General features: G+C 45.6%; 1 protein-coding gene across 1 annotated transcript; it reads left to right on the top strand.

Moving 5' to 3' along the window:
• The first annotated feature begins 1,506 nt into the window (after nucleotides 1-1,506).
• Aprt (adenine phosphoribosyltransferase) lies at nucleotides 1,507-18,729 on the top strand. The gene is made up of 4 exons (XM_077686848.1): nucleotides 1,507-1,725; nucleotides 7,873-8,110; nucleotides 9,423-9,501; nucleotides 15,784-18,729. Exons 1-4 carry the CDS (start codon nucleotides 1,649-1,651, stop codon nucleotides 15,933-15,935), a joined length of 546 nt encoding a protein of 181 aa, XP_077542974.1. The 5' UTR covers nucleotides 1,507-1,648; the 3' UTR covers nucleotides 15,936-18,729.
• Nucleotides 18,730-18,911: the final 182 nt, after the last annotated feature.

Here is an 18,911-nt window from a genome sequence, read left to right as displayed (position 1 = left end):
CGTCTATAAATCAAGGAGAATAGTGCGGGCCCCGCGCACTTAATGCCCTTAAAAATCGAGGAAGCGAGTGCTGCACCGCCTGAATGAGTTCAGTGAGTGCAGTCAAATACACCTTTTATCTGGCCGGCTACTCAACCATCCACGTCTTTCCTCAGTGCGAACAACGTAGGGCCCAACAGATGCATCCTGACTGGATGGGGAAACGTATTTGTCACTATTAGGACAAGCCCCTCACAGAATTGTCGGCTGCAGTGTGCGAGCTCCACTTTGTGTACAGGCCGTTCTGCACAGGTTTGTGCTAAACATGGAGAACGCGTTCACTGAATGCTTCAGTCTTCTTGAGCTTCATTGGGATAGCATCCTTGACATTTTGAGTGTGGTGAAGGCTAAGCAGCAGTGTGAACTTGGGTGCAGTGATCATTGTAAGGCTGTTGCAGCAGAGGTGCGTTTTACCTCACGACCTGCATTCACTTCTACATCAAAAGCATCAACAGAAGCAATGCAAAAAGACGGCAATCTGCAAAGTACGCTAAACTAGGTAAATGCCCGTAGTACTGGACCAAATTGCGAAATAAACTGTGACAGTACACTAAAAGGTAATTTGTTCTATCTCGTCCACTGTATGTATATTATAAAAATTGCAATCGGGTTCGAAAAAGGTGAAGCTGGGCCATATAGCTGTACACAACTTTGCTTAACATGTAGCATTGCATGTAAGTGTTAACATTAGTTAGGTACTGTTCTTTTTTTATAGTAATTATAACAAGAAATAACTACAAAATAATTTGCCTTTCGCCATGATAGCACCTCTGATCTCTGAAAAATCTTAAAGACTCCATACCATATTGGCAAGCAAGCAGCAGTTAGTTTCGTTTTTGTGCTATGCGGCGGGGTTAAACTTTCTTTTAGGAGATTGGGGGTGAGGGGGGGGGGGGGGGTGTCAACGTGCTTATTTGCGCACATGCGCCGAATAATACATCAGAGTTGACTGCAACACCAGGGCTAAAAAATTTGTCGCTCTCAATGCTGCTATACGAGCAATAACGTGTTTTTAGAACCACGATGCTCTGCCCTGTGCAGGGACCAACAGTCCATGCTGAACAGTTTATTGACATTCAGAATCGCCCGCACCAGATATAAAGCTCGAAGTGAATCAAAATTGCGGATAGCGGAACGGCCCACCATATCGAGGCCACAGTTCTTGTGCTCGACCTGGAGTAAAGCAAAAATCCCGTTTGGTCGTTTAGAATCTTGCTTAGCTTCTGAATGCCTTTGAAAGCCGAAAGGGAAGTAGTAGTAGACTTTATTGGAGCCCGAAAAGACGGCGGCACCCTAGAACGCGAGAACATGACAGTGCAAGGCCAGACGCGTAGTCTCACCACAGAACGTCTCACTGCGCCAGACCGGCCAGACCAGCTGCGAAAGTAAGGTCCCTAAAATTCAGGACGCAGTCGCGCCACCTCGCGGTGTCGACGCCAACCGGAGTGGCTCGGCTGTTCTGTGGCGCCGCCGCTCGGGACACTCCCTTGTTCTAGTTCACTCTATCCTCGTGTTGCTACCAAGTTGCAACATTTAAACGTTTATGCTTTCAACTTCACATTGTGTTGGTGTGTTAGAGAGCCCTTCTACGTAAAGTCGCGTGGCTACAATGGATCGCAGCATTGAAGAAATACGTTCGAAAATCAAAACTTACCCCGACTTTCCTAAGAAGGGCATCATATACCGGTAAGCGTCTGAATCATGCAAGGTTTTAAACAGTTTTAACTGTTGTGTTGCTTTAATTCTGTGATAATACATCAGGTGACTTTGTCGCGGGATCAGGCTGAAATGTTTCACTGTTAGCTGCGTTTACTTTATTCTGTTGGCTTTGAAGTTCGCAAATTAAATGTTCTACGTGCTGCAACAGGCGAGTGTTCAAGATTCCCGTTATCGGTGATAACGCCAAGGTCACCTGTTAGAAAGGTAAAATGTGAAGACGACTCGCTGGTTTATTTCTGTTTTGCCTGTTCGTTCAACCATCGGCACAGCTGTCGATTGAGGCCGCTTTAAAATGGTCACCGCTATTGGTTCTAGAATCTCGCAAGTTGCGGAGCCCTTTCTTAGATAACTTTAGCTCATGAAACCGTGCCAAGAAGAACAGTGCGTTCCGTAAAAAACGAACTGGAAATGTTTTTCGGGGAGCTCCGGTGCTTCTAACTGCGTTTATAATTTCTAACGCTGGTGAGATTACGTAGTCAACAGAAACGACCGCTTGTGTCCCTGCATCCAGGTCACTCACGAGGGGTATTGATCAGGATCCTGCTCCCCTTTACTATCTTCACGACGGTAGAGTTGTTATTTTAGCCCTCCCCCAACACTAGTGCAGGCTTGATGTGGCGGGGCCTGTGCAGGTAAAAAAATATTCCTCGTGGTAAGCGGAATGACACGCCTGTGACTCTTATGAAGAGGAGGATCTCACACCAGTTTCCCACTCGGCTTCTCACGTGAGAGGGGAGCGGACTTAAAGGAGCCATGAAGACAAACTACAAGTTTGGTTAATTTAAAAGACTGCTTCCTACCTATAACATTACCAATGTTATCTCAAACTTAAAACAAATAATCGAGATATTTGTAGCTTGTGGGGACGTCACTGCAGCTGCCATGTCGGAGCACTGATAAGATGGTAGGAGGTTGTGAACTTGTCTGCCGCTGTCACCTTGAGCCAGCACTGAGAAAGCGGAGAGTGGTTCTCAAGAAAGGGCTGTGGTGAACTCACAAGCAAGCTGTGTATTAACGAAAATATATGATGTACCCACGGTGGTAGCTCAGTGGCTAAGGCGTTGTGCTGCTGAGCACGAGGGCGCGTGTTCGATTCCGGCTGCACTGGCTGCTTGTATAATGGAGGCAAAAGTGAGAACGCCTGCCTGTCGATATTTTGGCACACGTTAAAGGTCCCCAGGTGGTCAAAATTAATCCGGAGCCCTCCACTACGGGGTGCCTCATAGCCCAGGTGTAGCTTCGGTGTGTTCAACCCCACAATCAGTCAAATTGGAGGAGGAGGATAAACTTTATTGACAGCATCGTAATGTGGTGTGGGGCCCTCAGTCCAGGACTCCAATCGAGACCCCTGCCGCCACGGCCCTTTCCACCAGCCCAAGCTGGGAACCGAGACCGGAGCTGGACAGCTCCTTCTCCCACTGCTCACGGGAAGGGTGCGCTATTCTTTGAATTTTGGGGTTTGCGAACACTCCCATACCGTATGGTACAGGGTGCCCGGGGCCGTGCAAAATTTGCACAGCGGGAAGTACTGCGTGGGATGGAGCGTTTTGACGGATGAGGAAACGTATTTGTTTATAGGAGCTGGAGGCAGTGCTCCTGCCCTTTGATTAGAGATTCATGACCGGGGGGATAGATCATTCTTTGGCACTTATAGTACCCCGTTATGTCTTGATATGTAACCAACGGACACGCAGTCTCTAACCTACACCCTCATGTCGCCTGGCGGGATAGATCTCGGGCGATGTCGTGGGCGGTCGTGTTGCCCTGGAGAGTTGAGTGGGCTGGCGTCCAAAGAATCTTCACTTTTCTTTCGGGTGGCTTTTGCAGCAGGATGTCCAGAGCCGTCTTGGAAATTCTACCACGAAGGAAGTTTCGGCAAGCCTGTTGCGAGTCCGTAATAACGGTATCCGCATTTGTCTGGGAGATGGCCAGAGCAATGGCCGCTTCCTCTGCCTGGGTAGTGGTTGTGAAGGGCAAGGTGATGTTCGTGAGGTGGTTCACCGTTGAAGTAACCACGGCGGTCATGGCTCCCCTTCTGGCATAGTCGGCAGCGTCAGTGTAAACAGTGCGGTCTCAGTCCCTGTGTCGTTTGTCGAGAGTGCGCGCTCTTGATTCTCTTCTCCCTGCGTGGTGAGTAGGGTCCATTTTACGGGGTATAGGTGCAACGTCAATGTTTATTCTTATTTTTGGAGGTACGTCGCGTAATTGCTGCAATTTTTCTTCGGGGGATGCCATTCCCAGTCTGGTGAGGAGACTCCTCCCGCAGGGTGTCGTGCTTAGTCGCAGACGCTGGCTAGCGAGGTGGGCCTCGACTAGTTCGGCGGCCGTGTTATGTAGGCCCAATTTTAGAAGCCTGTCGATCGAGGTACTAATAGGGAGCCTCAGAGCATGCTTATAGTCTTTCCGGATCATGGTGTCAATCTTGGCCAAGTCGCCCTTGCTTAATATAGCATAGGGTAATGCGTGAGATGACGAAGGCCTCTACCAGACGAAGAGAAAAAATGTCAAGCAGTGGCGACTCCCAGCCACTTTTGGGCCATTTCTCTACGATGTCACACAATTTTGTTTGTGCAGCTGGCGGCTGCCGATATAAGCCACTGCAAAAAAGCATAACTGAACGATTGTAGTGAGGCCTCCAGTGTCTTGAATCATATCACTTGAATGCTAACATGCAATTAATGCACCGATAACTATTTTTTTTAGTTCTGGCTTATATTACATCACTCCTGCCCATAACACGTCACTGTAGCAGGAAACTTGGAAGTTTTTCAATGTTGCGTTTTTCGGTTAAAAAACACCTTTTGCGGTTGTACAGTCATCAGCACATCTGTCTAGAGCGCTCGAACAGCCAGCTTTTCGCTGCACGCACAGCGCCTACCGCTAACGCCGGGTTTGAGGTAGCATGCAACTGTGCATGCATCGCCAAACTGATGACACTGCTCTCATCTTTATCGACACGCCGTCCCACAGCCGCGACTGCAAACAATCGCCGCTGAAGGCACTGCAGGCCGCGGAACCAAGCCGATGTGTAACAAGTCTTGGCGTGCGTTCCAGCAAAATGTTTGCGCGAAGGAACTTCACCTACAGCGCCTTCACCGGCGATCGTTTGCGATCGCGGCTGCAGGCCGGCGTGGCGATATAGACGAGAGCAGTGTCATCAGTTTGGCGACGCATGCTCAGTTGCATGCTACCTCGAACCAGGCGTTACTGGTAAGCGTCGTGCGGGCTGGTTGTTTGAGCACTCTAGACAGATGTACTAGAGCTGTGTGAGTTGCCAAAGGCTAGTTCTTTGAAATTGAACAAAGTTGTATGTCGTCTTCACAGCCCCTTTACTCCCGTGGGATGGGATGAAACACCCCTGATCGTGACTTCAAGGAATGTCATTTCTTCCCTACCGAAGCTGTTTGTAAAGCTTCCTGCAATGGTTAACCTGCCAGTCTTACATTGCTCAGAACACCACGAAAGCCTGCCATTTTTTTTTATGCTTTATTCCTAGTAAAAGAAACTTCCATAATACATCTGTGTTTCAGGCGAGGAGTTAACTTGCTAAAACGTTTGGTTGGGCTTGTGGGTGGTTGTGCACAGTTCATTAAACAAGAGAATGCTGAGTGCAAAAGAGTGGCTGCATTGCAGCACCAACCATCAACTGCATTTACTTGACAGGTTTCTGGTACGATGGATACAGGTTCAACATCATGGCCCCCTGCTCCGATTTCTTCGGAAATCCGGAGTGTATCTGTACATTTAATTTCCCCTTATGCTGAATAGCAAACTTCCGCAATAAACAAAAATGCAGCAGTAGACGTCAAAATGTAGAAAAGATAGAACAGTAACAGTGAAATGCAGGATGCAGTGAAGGGATGCATGCTGACATTCGTGGCACATTAGTGTCTAATGAGAGTCACAAGTGCACCTTGTTGCCTGAGATCAGAATGGATGCCATTCTCAAGAGCCTGCCACTAAATTAATTTGTTTTGTTCACTTAAATGCTTTCTTGAGTTAGTTTGTCAAAATTTTATAAAATGTACTAACCTGGGAAGACTCGGGAGTTCCACAATCCCTCTAACAAATGCCTCGGTGGCTGGAAGCCACTCATGTGCATTTTGAGTTCTTCCATTCCCTTGTTGAGGCAGCTGTTGATCTGACCGATGTGTAAACTAGGCCACAAGACGGTGGACTGGAATGCATGATATTCTGCTCGTGAGAAGCTGGGCAATGTCGTTGATTGATTAGGCAGAATTATGTGTTTTGCTTGTTATTTATGTGTTTTGTTTGTTATTTTTGCTCATAAAGGCCTGAGAAATAGTTGGAAAAGGCTGCTTTCACAAGGTTCGAGTGGTTATTTTTCCAGGTTGTGGGAGATGTGGTGAATGTAAAATACTAGCAGAAACCTTTTTTCTTATTCTGTCCTTTAAAGGGTCCATGAAGAGAAAATACAACTTCGTTTAACTTTAAATAGTTAGGCTTCAGCACCTCACTCAGCTCCATTCCGGCCACGAAAGACGTTTTTTAACCGATAAAAACGCAAGAAACACTTAAGAACTTTTAACTTTCAAATTTCGCGCCACAGTGACGTGTTATCGGCGCGAGTGACGTCATATGGGCCAGCACTGAAAACATAATTCTCAGTGGGTTAGGTGCACGTTAGCATTCAAGTGATTCGATCAAACAGAACTAGCGGCCCCACTACAATCGCCCAGTCATGTGTCCTGGCAATTGATTAGTTCGGCCGCCGTCAATCGCCCAAACAAGATTCTGTGACGCCATAGAAAAGTTGCTGGAAACTGGCTAGCGAGTTGCCACAGCTCCACACGTTTTCTTTAATATCTCCGTTATTTTTTGGAAGTTTGCGATGAAATCGGTATCATTTTTATCAGGACAAAGCAGCCTTTCCAGTGAACCAATTTTGTATTTTGTCTTCATGGCTCCTTTAACATGTGCGTCACCATTTGCATCCCTTTCTTTTCAACACATATAGCAACCTTTCTTGTATCGACGCCTCAACAGTTAAGAGGCAACTTGCACTGTCTAGTCTTCTGGTTAGTGTTCACAAAAAAAAAAATCTATTGGGGGTGGCAGGATTTAAGTAGCGAGGAACTGTGACAAGATAATGTTCCTCTTACTATCTTGGAGTGCGCTGAACCAAATGCCAGTAAAGGCTTATTGCCGCTTGGCTCTCAAGCACAGCCTGCGTGACCCCTGGCAAAGTGCAAGTCTGGGTCAAGAAATCATTGATCTTACCGAAAGTTACCTCAGGTGCCAAATTTAGCACAGATACACTACCTCGAACAATGAAAACAGTGCTAGACACCACAGGATGAAAAGCCAATTCAGAGTGGTCAATAAACACTGAAAAAGCACACAAGTTGTCCAAAAGCTGTTCACAATGTTGGTGTTTTGAAGGTGGTTGCTTGCTGAAAGAGGAAGCAGCGAATGAACCTGTGCATATGCCTTTTTCTTGGATAAAAGTGTACTTTTAGGAAAAGTATACTTAAAAGTCTACTTTTAGTAAATATAGGCTGACACTTTGTGACGAGTAGTTATGCAAATTTTTCTGTAAAAACAGTGGACTTGTTTTGAAAAAGGACACCACCTTGGTTCATCAGTGGTGGCATTGGTGAGGTATAGTGTAATACGCTATCAAACAGAACAAATATTTTTGTGGGCAGTAGAAGCTAGTTCTCATGCACAAACTCGTAGTTGTGAAAGTTAGAATTGCGTCAAAATTTTTACTGAAAATAAGTCTACTAAAAGAAAACAGCGCTCAAGATGGGACACAAAAAAGGAGGCTGTGTAGCGCTATGTGTGTGTTTACTAAGTCCGGCCTGGAAAAAGTGACAAGGGACTGTTGTGTTGCTAAGTGCTTGTTTTCGGAGGCTATGGAGTGCAGCAGAATGTCAGTCTTGTGGGCCTCAATGAAGATACATGTATACACCTAGCCTGTCACCCTTTTCGAGCCAAATTGGCAGTTAATGCACTGTGTTGGCAGTGGGTGCACTCTAAACCAGTGCTAGTTAATGCATGCCATGAAATGAAAACACCAGTGTCTTAGTGTCTTTCTAAGAGCGCTGCTGTACCTCTAATGTGTGCTTTTTTTTTCTTTTTGCTGTCTAGTGACATGATGCCATTATTTCAAAACCCGGATGTATTTCACAAAGTGGTGAATTTATTGGTGGAACAAGTGCGCAAGACTGTGCGTGAGGTTCACGCCATTGCTGGCCTTGAGGCACGAGGCTTTCTCCTCGGGCCCTCCTTGGCCCTGGCCCTAAATGTCCCGTTCGTGCCCGTTCGAAAGGCAGGAAAGCTGCCTGGCGACGTCAGAACTGAAGCCTACACTCTGGAGTATGGCACGGTACGTATACACATGCAATACCAAGTGCGGGACTGATTGGCAAGTTCCGATGGCAAACTGCCCAAGATAATGCTTAGTACTTTGACTTTGGAGTGGTCTTCAGTTTCTGTATCAGTATGGATATGTTCAACTGGCAAGCTTGGCAAGCTTAGTGGCAACATGCAGAACAATGCAAAAATGATTGGGGAGGGGGGGGGGGGGGGGGGGTCAACTAAAATTTGCCAGATTAAAACTGCTTGACCTCAAATCTGCTTCACTGAAACAGCAAGTTGCGGGTAGAAATAATCGGTAAATTAAAAGAAAAAATTGGTGAATTGCTGCTGCACCTTCTTGTTTCCTTCCCTGTTCGAAACGAAGACTTGAGTTTATTATACGCATGATAGGTCTAAAGACAATGGGGGAATGATTGTGAAGGCTGTAGCCTTGTTGCAAACATTGAGGTTTTTCATCTTATCTTGTGTAATGACTCAGTGGCTATAGTGTTGAGTTAGTGAACTCGATTCCACTTGTGGGTTGAATTCCCGGTCGCAATTACGGTTTTTCTGGGAAAGGTGAAAAAAGAAAATGCCCCTGTGTCAGGGTTTCAGTGCACATGATCGGTTCCGAAGTGCCTCAGATTAACCTCTAGCCCAGTGGTTCTCAAACATGAGTGTGCTGGGGACACCTCTTTTAGGGCTGCAAAAGTGATGGAGATCCTCACACTGAACTAGTGTATTGATCCGTGTCATAATGTCAGACAATTTGCACATACAGCTAAAGTCACGCACACATATTCAATATCTGCCTTTAGGAGCTAACTTTTATGCTGATGCATGTCATATTGTCAACCAATTTGCTATTGTAGCTAACAGTTGCCCAAACACTTACATGCTGCCTTTTGTGTGTCAGGCTTTTTGGCATAGCTGGAGCTTTGTGCAAAAAGTAACCTTAAAAGATAGTCTACGTGGAGAAAAAATAAACGTACACGTCATGCAGCAAAGACAGTTTTGCATTGGCAGCAAGGTTTGGCAAAAGGGAGAAATTAATTGGGTGAGGAAAGACAGAGTTTTGGGGAAGGTTTCGCGAACCCTTGAAATGTCTCAAGGATCCCCATTTGAGAACCACTGCTCTAACCTTACACTAGAGCCTGCCTCATAGCACTGGTGTGCCTTTGCTGCATAAAACCAAGATTTTATTTTTTGGGGCTAGTATTTTTCTAAGCACTAGTGGCTATGCTATGCACTACTGCATGGGAGCTTGAAGGCTTAGCAGCAGCAACAAGTCTTCCTGCAGTCAAGCCTAATGAATAATTTATGCTTGCTATTTTTTTAAGGCTGAACTGGAGGTTCAAGTTGAAAGTGTGCCAGCTGGGAAAAACATTGTTGTCGTCGATGACCTCCTAGCCACAGGCGGTAAGAATTGCTCCTCGTACTTGCTTTATATTTTTTCATGGCCCAGTAGTCTTCCAAAGAAATTTGCTCCTAGCTTTTTTAGCATTGCAGAAAGCAACAGCCAATGTGTCTGGCTACAGTGAAAGTGAGTGCATGCACACACATATACAGGGGCAGACAGAGCAAGCCTGTTTGATATTTATTACACTGTGTACATGCTGGCATTTCTAGTTAGCTGTTGTGCTTACAAAACAGGCACTTGAAATAACTCTGGTGGAAGAGATGTATCAAACATCTAAGTTTAATGAGCTATAAAATTTCTTACAAGTGGTGCATCAAGAAACGGCTTGTAATGTTGCACTCATCAGTGTTTGTGCTACTTAAAAACATGCAGATTACAGTTTTTTTGAGTGGCACTTATTTTCATATTGTTTCTGAAAAAAATGAATGGTTGTCCCTAACCGTCTTGGGAGCTAATTTACTGACTGAACAAATATTTGCGTATTTGAAATCGCCAGAAAAAAAGCAACAATGCTGGCAAGTGTAATCGAGTGAAAGAAATGTATCGAGACTCGTGGCCCTCTTAATGCCATTTATTAAGGGAATAACTGATGCACACACGAAAGGACATTCATCAAGTGCTAGCAGTCAAGATCTGATTGAAGGGGCCATGAAGGCAAAATACAAATTTATTCAATTTGAAAGAACTAGTTTTTGGTAACTCACTCAGCTCCATCCCAGCTGCGAAAAACATTTTCTCAACTGAAGAAAGGCAAGGAATATTGAAAACCTTTAAAGTATCTTGCTACAGTGATGCAGTGTGGGCATGAGTGGTGTAATATAGATGTGCACCAAAAACAGTTTTCAGTGTTTTAAAGGCCAACTGCACTCAAAATTTCGACCGCGCGAAATCACTGTTCCTGCATAGTATGACTAAAAAGACCGCGATGTACGAAGTATGACGCCTAAAATGTGCGTAATTACGCCACTAGCGACCAGCAAAAATCGTCGATTTTGAAAACGAAACTGGGCAAAACGCGGCCATTATGGGCAGGCGGAAGTGACGTATCAGCCGTCGGCGCGAGCAGCCAGACGGCCGGGCCTGATGGCGCGAGCTGTGCGGACCGGCCGACGCGGCCGGCTCGGCCAGCCAAGAGGAGAGTGTGAGCGCATGCATGCGGGGGTGTGGGAGGCACGCAGAAAAGCGAGCGCTTGTCCCGTAAGCACGACACTAATCGTGTGCTCCAACAGCAGCACACCGCGTAGGCATGATGTTAACGGTTAACGAAGCCTCTTTGGAGCCATGAAAGCCAGGCGTACCGGCGCGAAATACGAGTTTCCTGGATTCTCCTGCTGCGAGGCAGGCCAATCGGCCTGGACGGCTGGCATGTCACTTCCGCTAAATGGCTGTTTGCGCGACACGCCGGCGGGTGCTTTGTCATCTGCAAAGGCGTTATTTTGAGTGCCTGAAACTAAATAACCACGCATTGCACAGAGCTACTGGTCGCGTCGCAGTAGTTCTCATGGTACCTACTACACATTTCGAAGGCATTTAGCCAGGGTGAAATTTGAGTGCAGTTGGAACTAGATTTGAGTGGCAGATGGAACTAGAGGTCCCCTAAAATCGCCCAGTCGTGTTTCTTGGTCATGGTGAACAAAAACTGGGTCAGTGGCCATCACATGTGGTTGTCACATGTGGGGAGCATTTTTGCACTATACATGACGCCGGGTGCAAAGCATACATTCCTAAATTCGGTGAGCCATGCAGAGTCGTTAAGCGTGACGTTTATTTCTAGAAGCAAGCTTGCCTTGTCCTCACCCTAGCGAGGGGGCCCAGTCTTGGCTACAGGTCTGGAGCATTTTTCTGACTTGTGGCGGAAGCTCCATGCCTGAGCAGGGCTGGGTACGCCATGAATATGAAGCAAGGCAGGTTCACTCCTAGTGCTCTCCTGATTGACCAACGAGTGAAAATAGATATTCTGTGATTTTTAAAATGTTTCCAAAATTTGTTCGATAGGTGAGCAATCACTTGTTTATTGTTTGCCACGAATATTGCCCAAATTAGCAGTTGAGGCATAATAAAAAGACTGCCACTGGTGTATGTTGGGAGGCCAATTTGAATGTGCTGAAGCAGGTCAATGTATTGTTGGTAACCACGTTGCATCGAAAGGTGGCAGCATTGTGCTTGACCATGGCCTAGAGGCAGAATATAGTTTGGAGCTGGAGTGAAACTGGCTCAGTTTGCATTCATGTTCACGTGGCAGTTTTCTGTCGGGGGGGGCTCTAAAAGCACCGCATGCTTTAAAAGTGCGAACAAAACTTGTTGAGCTAGTTGGTTCATGATTGTAGTAGATAGATGAATAGGGCGCTAAACGGATGAAAATGAATGAAAACACTAAAGACACAAAAAAAGTGCACAAGCTTGCTAGTTATTGCAAACTCTTGCTATGACAAAGCGCATTAAAAGAAACAGTGCAGTGCTTCTCAAACAAATGCAGCTGATAGCACCTTTTAAGAGTTCTTTGATTAGCGGTACACAACACCAGTTCCACATGTGCCAGTACTGTACTTCTGAGGTCAGAAATGTGATTTTCTGAAAACACCTTCATGCGAGGCTTATAACTCAGTCCAAAAAGCCGCTAAAAGGTGGTGCAAGAGCAAAGGCCAACTTGTGTTGTGGAATCGGCTTGCATAAAGAGCATTCTAGCTAAAATTACAAAAAAAAAAAAAAGAAAAAGGTTGTTACATAGAAGTGAATGCCATTTTTGGACATATTCCGGACAGGGCTGATGTGAGGCTACAACAATTCCAAGACTGGCATAGATGTAGAGGCATAGATGTAAGTTTGTAGCACTGATTATGTGCATTCCGACAAGCGTTGGTTCCCTCCCGTATTCTATGGGAAACGGGGAAGGGGGGGCTTGTGTTTCAGTACACACTGTGCACACCCACAGTATTTGTGGTGTTTCCCAAACTGACTCGTATGGGGCACCTTGAGGAATCTTGGTGACGGTAGTGGCAACACCATAAACCCCGTGCTGCTATATGTAAGCGAGGGCACGAACCATGAATAATCGCTGTGGGGGCCTTGGTCAAGCTCTGGCCAATCGGCTCCTTAATTGTGTATTAGGCATGGAGCTCCAGGGCTTTGCTGAGTGTGGGGGTTAAATTGAGTCAGTTTTTGAAAACACCCTCTTTTCGTTTTTCTATATATCATGGTATTTTAAACCTCCCTCCCATCCAGGCTTGGTTGGGCACCAAAAGGGGTTTACATTGAAGTGAATTTTATTTTTTCTGCCATTACTTGCCATACACTCTTTCCAAATCCTGACTAGTTCCCCATTTCTTGACCATTTGATCTTATACAAGTCTAACCCAGTCACATTGAAAGCAGTATTCCTCATTGCTAAGTTCATTGAAAGTGTTGTAGGCAGGAACTACAAAGCAAAGAAACTTACCTCCGGAGAAATCTTTGTTGAATTATATCAGCAGGAACAGTCAAAGGACCTCCTATAACGGAACATGATTGGTAATCTTCAAATTAAAGTCACTCCCCACCAAAATCTAAATGCATTCCAAGGTGTAATCTCTAAATATGCTGTCAAAAACTAAGCTGGCTCGTGCTTGCTGGAAGGCTGGAAGGCATTACAGTAGACCGATCACTATCTGCAGGGACTACCAAGAAGTAAGAACAAGGCATATCGTAGTCATCTCTGATTTTTTTTTTTTTTAGGAGCAAGAAATCCGTGAATGGAGGTTTAATCTGTTGTCAAGTTAGCCCATATATCACGAACTCACACCGGTGCTTCACATGCCACCCGCCGCGGTGGCTCAGTGGCTAAGGCGTTGCGCTGCTGAGCACGAGGTCGCGGGTTCGATTCCCGGCCGCGGCGGTCACTTTTCTGATGGAGGCGAAAGCAAAAACACCCGTGTATACGAGATTTCGGCGCACGTTAAAGATCCTTAGGTGGTCAAAATTAATCCGGAGCCCTCTATAACACTGGTGCTTCACATGCCACCCGCCGCGGTGGCTCAGTGGCTAAGGCGTTGCGCTGCTGAGCACGAGGTTGCGGGCTCGATTCCCGGCCGCGGCGGTCGCTTTTCTGATGGAGGCGAAAAGCAAAAACACCCGTGTAATACGAGATTTCGGCGCACGTTAAAGATCCCCAGGTGGTCAAAATTAATCTGGAGCCCTCCACTACGGCTCATCGCCTGCGTTGCGTCGGCGAGTTAAACCCTACAATCAATCAATCAATGCTTCACATGCCAGCTGTATGGGAACCTCAGTTAATGTAATACGGGGAAAACTGAGGTGCACTGCTATGATGATGATCATCCTGCAGACAATCACAATCACAAATGCCTGAATTGCGAAGGACGAAACCAGGCTTATTGTCGAGCTTGTGGCAGGTTCAAGCTAGCCACCTAAATTTAACTGAAAGCATCTTATAAAGTGCAAAAAAGGCTCAGGGGGTGTGAGGCAGCACCTGTTTTGGCAGCAACTTGAGTGAGAAAGACTTACTTGGTCCCGCACCTGCCACTAAAGGTGCTGGCAGCCCAAGCAACCTATGCAGTACCTATGGGGCTCGTGAATGTGTTAACAGTGAACGTCAAGAATCAGGAATGGCAGTTCTGCTGTCGCTATGCCTTCTCCGGTTCCCGAAACACAGCAGGCCGTGGATGTGAATGTGGTGGGTCCCACAACTGCCTCCACGTCCAGCACACTGCACAAGGTGGCACAAATTGAACCGACCCATTAAGGTGATAACGTCTGCCTATGGTCTACACCTGATGCTAATCGGGTTCTGCTCGCTTGGGCACCACAGTATTTTGGGCAACGAGATCGCGGACCAGAGCACTGCTGTGGTACCAGGAGGTCCCCTGACGAGACGTAAAACCACTTGTTCAAAGGGAGCTTAGCTAATTCTGGCAGCAACAATGGGATGCACACACAACAAACTGCACATTATAAAACTACAAATAAATAGGTAGGCACTCAGCAGAAAAACAAACAGATTCACTGATGTATCCATGTGCAGACCGCCGATAGGTCATACACAAGCTACACATTCACATCTTTGAAACAAGACACCACCACCACAATGTGAGAAGGGCTGACACTGGCTATTTGTCGTAAATGTTTTAATTGATGTCTGTACTTCCACACAATGCAAGACAGAAGCGCTTACATGGTACCACTTCATCTCTCAATGTTTTTAACCGGTGACTTTATGAATACAAATAAACTCCTTTTAGCCAATCTTGGAGACATTAGATTTTTAAAACTGCTCTTGTACCGCATATCGCCTCAGAGCTCGCAGCTTTGAGGGTACCCTTATCTTTGACACCCTACCACCCTCATGTCATCTGTTATAATTCCCATTTTCGTGTTTTAAATATAGGTACAGAGCTCGCTGTAATCGTCACAGCGAACTCTGGCACATCCCTACACCGAGAACAAATTACGGCTTTCAAATGCTGAAATTTGCCATTCCACATGTGCTAAGTAAATATAGGCTTATTCTGGAACAATTTCACTCACTTTCTGCAGGAGCTGTCTTTACTCTATTCAGTTGTGGGCAGCAACCTATTCCTCCTTCAGTCGTAGTCGTACGCAACCACGGACCATAGGAGACCTGTGTCTGTCACACACATATAATAATATCATTTTGTCTGTCTGACATTTTTTTGGTAAAATAAGTGTATTACGATAGAAAAATTGTTTTACAAATTTAGTCTGCAGTCATAAGAAAGTAGTGCATTGAATGTGTTGTTATATGCAAAAATATATGCATCTGATACAAATCGCGGAAGCCTTAGTTGCTAAGAAATTATTGCATAGTTTGCCTGCTGTTTTCCTTCTTTTTTTATTTTGTTTGTTTCTGTTGCTTTTTCTGGAAGGTGGGGCATTGTCAAGCTGCATTTGCGCAGCTTTCTCCTCATTTTCCACACCACATTGCGTTGTTGACATTTTCGTTTGTAATTTGCTTTGTATGAGCATGCACTGCTTTGTGGTCAAATAAAGAAACTTCAAACTTCAATTTCATTGTTTTACAGAAAGCATTGCACTTCAAATAACTTAACCATTGCTTTGACACCCCTTGGCCTTCGTTTCCCGTGTGCCACAACATAATGGCTCTGTAAATGGAACCTGCTAGAGTGCACAAGTGAATGGGGAGAGAAAACTAGGTGGAGGGGAAATTACAGGGCAGCAAAGGGATTCTGCCGATGTCGTTAGGGAGAGGCGTCCTTCATCCTGCAGTGGACAACCAGTGGCTAATGGCAGTGCTGCTGGTCTCGCAGGAAGCATGAAAGCTGCGGTCAACTTGATCCAGGCTGCAGGAGGCAAAGTGCCCCTGTGCCTCGTAATCATGGAACTGGAGGAACTCAAGGGCCGCCAGGCAGTTTCTGCACCCCTCTTCTCGCTGCTGACTTTTTCTGCTCTGAAAGTATAAGTGTTGGGTGTGGCTCCGCTGCTCAGACTTCTAAGTGCACTTATGTACAATGGAAAGGATGTTTTTACTTGTTGTGGGATAAGCACTTAATCAAAGCTAGTTTTTAGAGCCAGTTTGTCTGAAAGGGTGATTGTCGTGACCGTTGTTTGTGTTGTTGAAGCTGAGAAATCATGCTTTGCTAGAATGCATGTCCCTTGAACCTTCCAGCTTGTTCCTTTTGTGGGAGTGTTGTGAAATTGTGAAAAAGAAATTTGTGCAAAAAAGCCCATGTAGCAGCTTCTCTGGAGCGTTATAACTACATGCCTTTAAAGTGTTGTGACTAACTAACCTGCAATTTATTTTTGGATATTGAAGTCATTAAGCTACATAAAGGAACTAGGAGTGTTCACTGGATGTGACAAATTAAGACCGTAAAACCATGTTAGATTAAATCTTGGATTAAGGGGGGGGAGCAGTTTGTGAAAAGCTTTAATTCGCAGTTGCTGTGCTCTGTAACAGTGAGCGTGCAAAGTAGTTCCTGATGTCATGCTTAACTCGGCAGCAGTGACGCAGCTGTCCATAGTGTGGGCAGTCTATAAGGAGTCCAGTTTGCACTGCCACCCTACTTTCAATAGTGCGTGGGCCGTCATTTGGCTGCATCTGTAAGTCATATGCAACATCGGGTGCGTGAGGTATTTGAGAACGCTATTCCTTATTGCCATACACAACAGCAGCCTCATCACATACATCTAGGTGTATGGCTTCTTGTTCGTCGACCCCTTATCTTTCTTTCATACTGCGCAGTTTGTTCAAAGATGGAAGTGTACAAGTTGAAGCAGGAAATGAAACGTCATGCAGTCCTTGTTGTCCTGGCTGCACACCACAGCGACTTGGAAATTGCCAATTTTCTGAAAGTAGCGAAGTCTTTCGTTTACAGGGTGCAGGCAGAGCTGATGTGTTGTGGCGGTGATGTGGCATCTGTGGCGAAAAGTAAAATGCACAGTCAGCCCTGCGACATTGTCAGATCTCCTTAATTTCTCCGCGGTGGTGTTATCCGTCGTCCGCAACGAGGGTGACGTCATGCCACCACACGCTTTTTGCAGGACTCCGCATTAGTGGTGACGGTTGTGTGGATGTGCTTGCCGCCATTGTAAAGCCATGGATAGAGAGTGTTTCTAAAGGAAGACCATATGTCTTTCAGCAAGATCTGCCTCCTGTCCACACCGCCTGCGTCACCCAATAGTGGAATGGCTGACAACTTCTGCGACCCCGTCGCTCCCAACTTGTGGCCTCCTAGTTCTTCAGATTTAAATCCGCTCGACTAATATGTCCGGGGCATCGTTTAGAGAGAGGACAACAAAGGGCCGCATAATACAAAAGACTCCCTGAAGGCCGCCATGTCTCACTCAATGGCCAACATCTCTAAGGAGCACCGTATCCATGCATGTAGCCGTTTGCAAAGCTGAATCGAATCGCTTATTGCTACCGCTGCCGGATTCATTGAGTAGTTATGAAAATAAACAATAAGAGAAGTGCTTCGCAAAGGTTGGTGAAAATATGGCTGATTTTGCTGGAGATACTCTGCTGTGCCTTACGCCAATGTTCTGTTCTCGAATACCTCGCGCACCCGGTATGATAAAACAAAACCACCGAACCAGATAGGGAAGGAGGGTAGCTAGCCTGGCAATTCTTCCAGTACCAGTTGCCCTAGCAAAGGCCAAAGAAGAAGCAAGGCATCTGACCAACTTTCTCTGCTTGCTATGCCTCAACTGGGAGACAAACCCGCCACCCAGGGAGCCGTGGCAGATGAGTAAATATTTTGTGGGACCACGGGTAGCTTGATGAAAGTAACTTTCAGGGCGGTTTGACAGAGTCTCATATTATATATAATGACTCTTTTTGTTGTGCTGGCACGTTCCTATGGGTCATTTTTGTTCAAAGGAAGTCCTCAGATTGCCTGGAGGCTATTCAGTGCCTGTAAATGAATCAGGCCCACTGTTCTTCTTTCCTACTCCTAGTCTCCTACTAATATCAGCTGCTGGTAGTTGCTGCATTGAAGCCTTTGTTGTGTTCTTGATGCGCAACATATTTTTTTATTCTGTGCATCGAGCATTAAAGGGACATTGAAGAGAGTTTTAAACATTGTGTAATTCATTGTGTAATTGCCTGACCATATTTGTGTATAGAATGTGCAAGTCGTGTCTAGAGCTTTTACTGCCGATTTACAGGCACTTATTAACTAGAAAAGTGAGTTTGAAAGTGTCGTTTACCTCACACCATCCGCCCCACCGCTTAGTTAATTAACATCGGCTATGACGACACACTGTCAAGTCCACGGGGCTAACTTTAACGGATTACTGGCATGTTTAACCTGCAGTCTTTGTGCGAATAAACAAAGTCGATACTAACCATGAAGCAGGCAAAAATTAATATTTTGAAGGCGGAGATAGCATGGAAACACATAGCAAACCATTGAGCAAACCATGCCACTGCGGTAGTTGGTGTGGCAGCCACGAAAGTCACGTGGTGTTTTCTCTTTTGCTGCCGATTGCAGCTGAACTAAGACTCTAGACTTTGTTCAACAGTCACATTGCGGTGTGTGGGGGTTAAACTACACAGTGAAACTGCAAATTGTGCTATAACGAACTCACTCCTGTGTCCCTTTAAACATTGTAAATGGTAACCTTGCAATAGAGACAACCCAAAGCTTTGCCCTTTTACTCTTTTGTCTGTTATCCATTATACAAAATTTCTTGCATTTATTGTAGATATTCTGTCAATGTGCCGAATAAAACTTGTTCTATGCACCACTTTACTGAATGAAAATTATATTTTAGTGGGGGAGGGAAAAAGTTAACCTTTATCAACACTTGTCGATGTGAATAAATGTAAAAGCTCGCTGCACCCATAGGCAGTCTGAAGGTCGTTAAAACTGTTTCAGAATTTACGGGCATGATGGAGTGTGAGCAGCTGGCATGAAGAAGGAAATGCAAAAAA

The sequence above is a fragment of the Haemaphysalis longicornis genome, unplaced genomic scaffold, assembly GCF_048455015.1.
Source record: "Haemaphysalis longicornis isolate Haplotype H1 unplaced genomic scaffold, Haemaphysalis longicornis Haplotype H1 scaffold_1, whole genome shotgun sequence".
Lineage (NCBI taxonomy): Eukaryota > Metazoa > Arthropoda > Arachnida > Ixodida > Ixodidae > Haemaphysalis > Haemaphysalis longicornis.
Note: the sequence above shows the minus strand (reverse complement) of the source record. Positions and strands in the feature narration are given on the sequence as shown.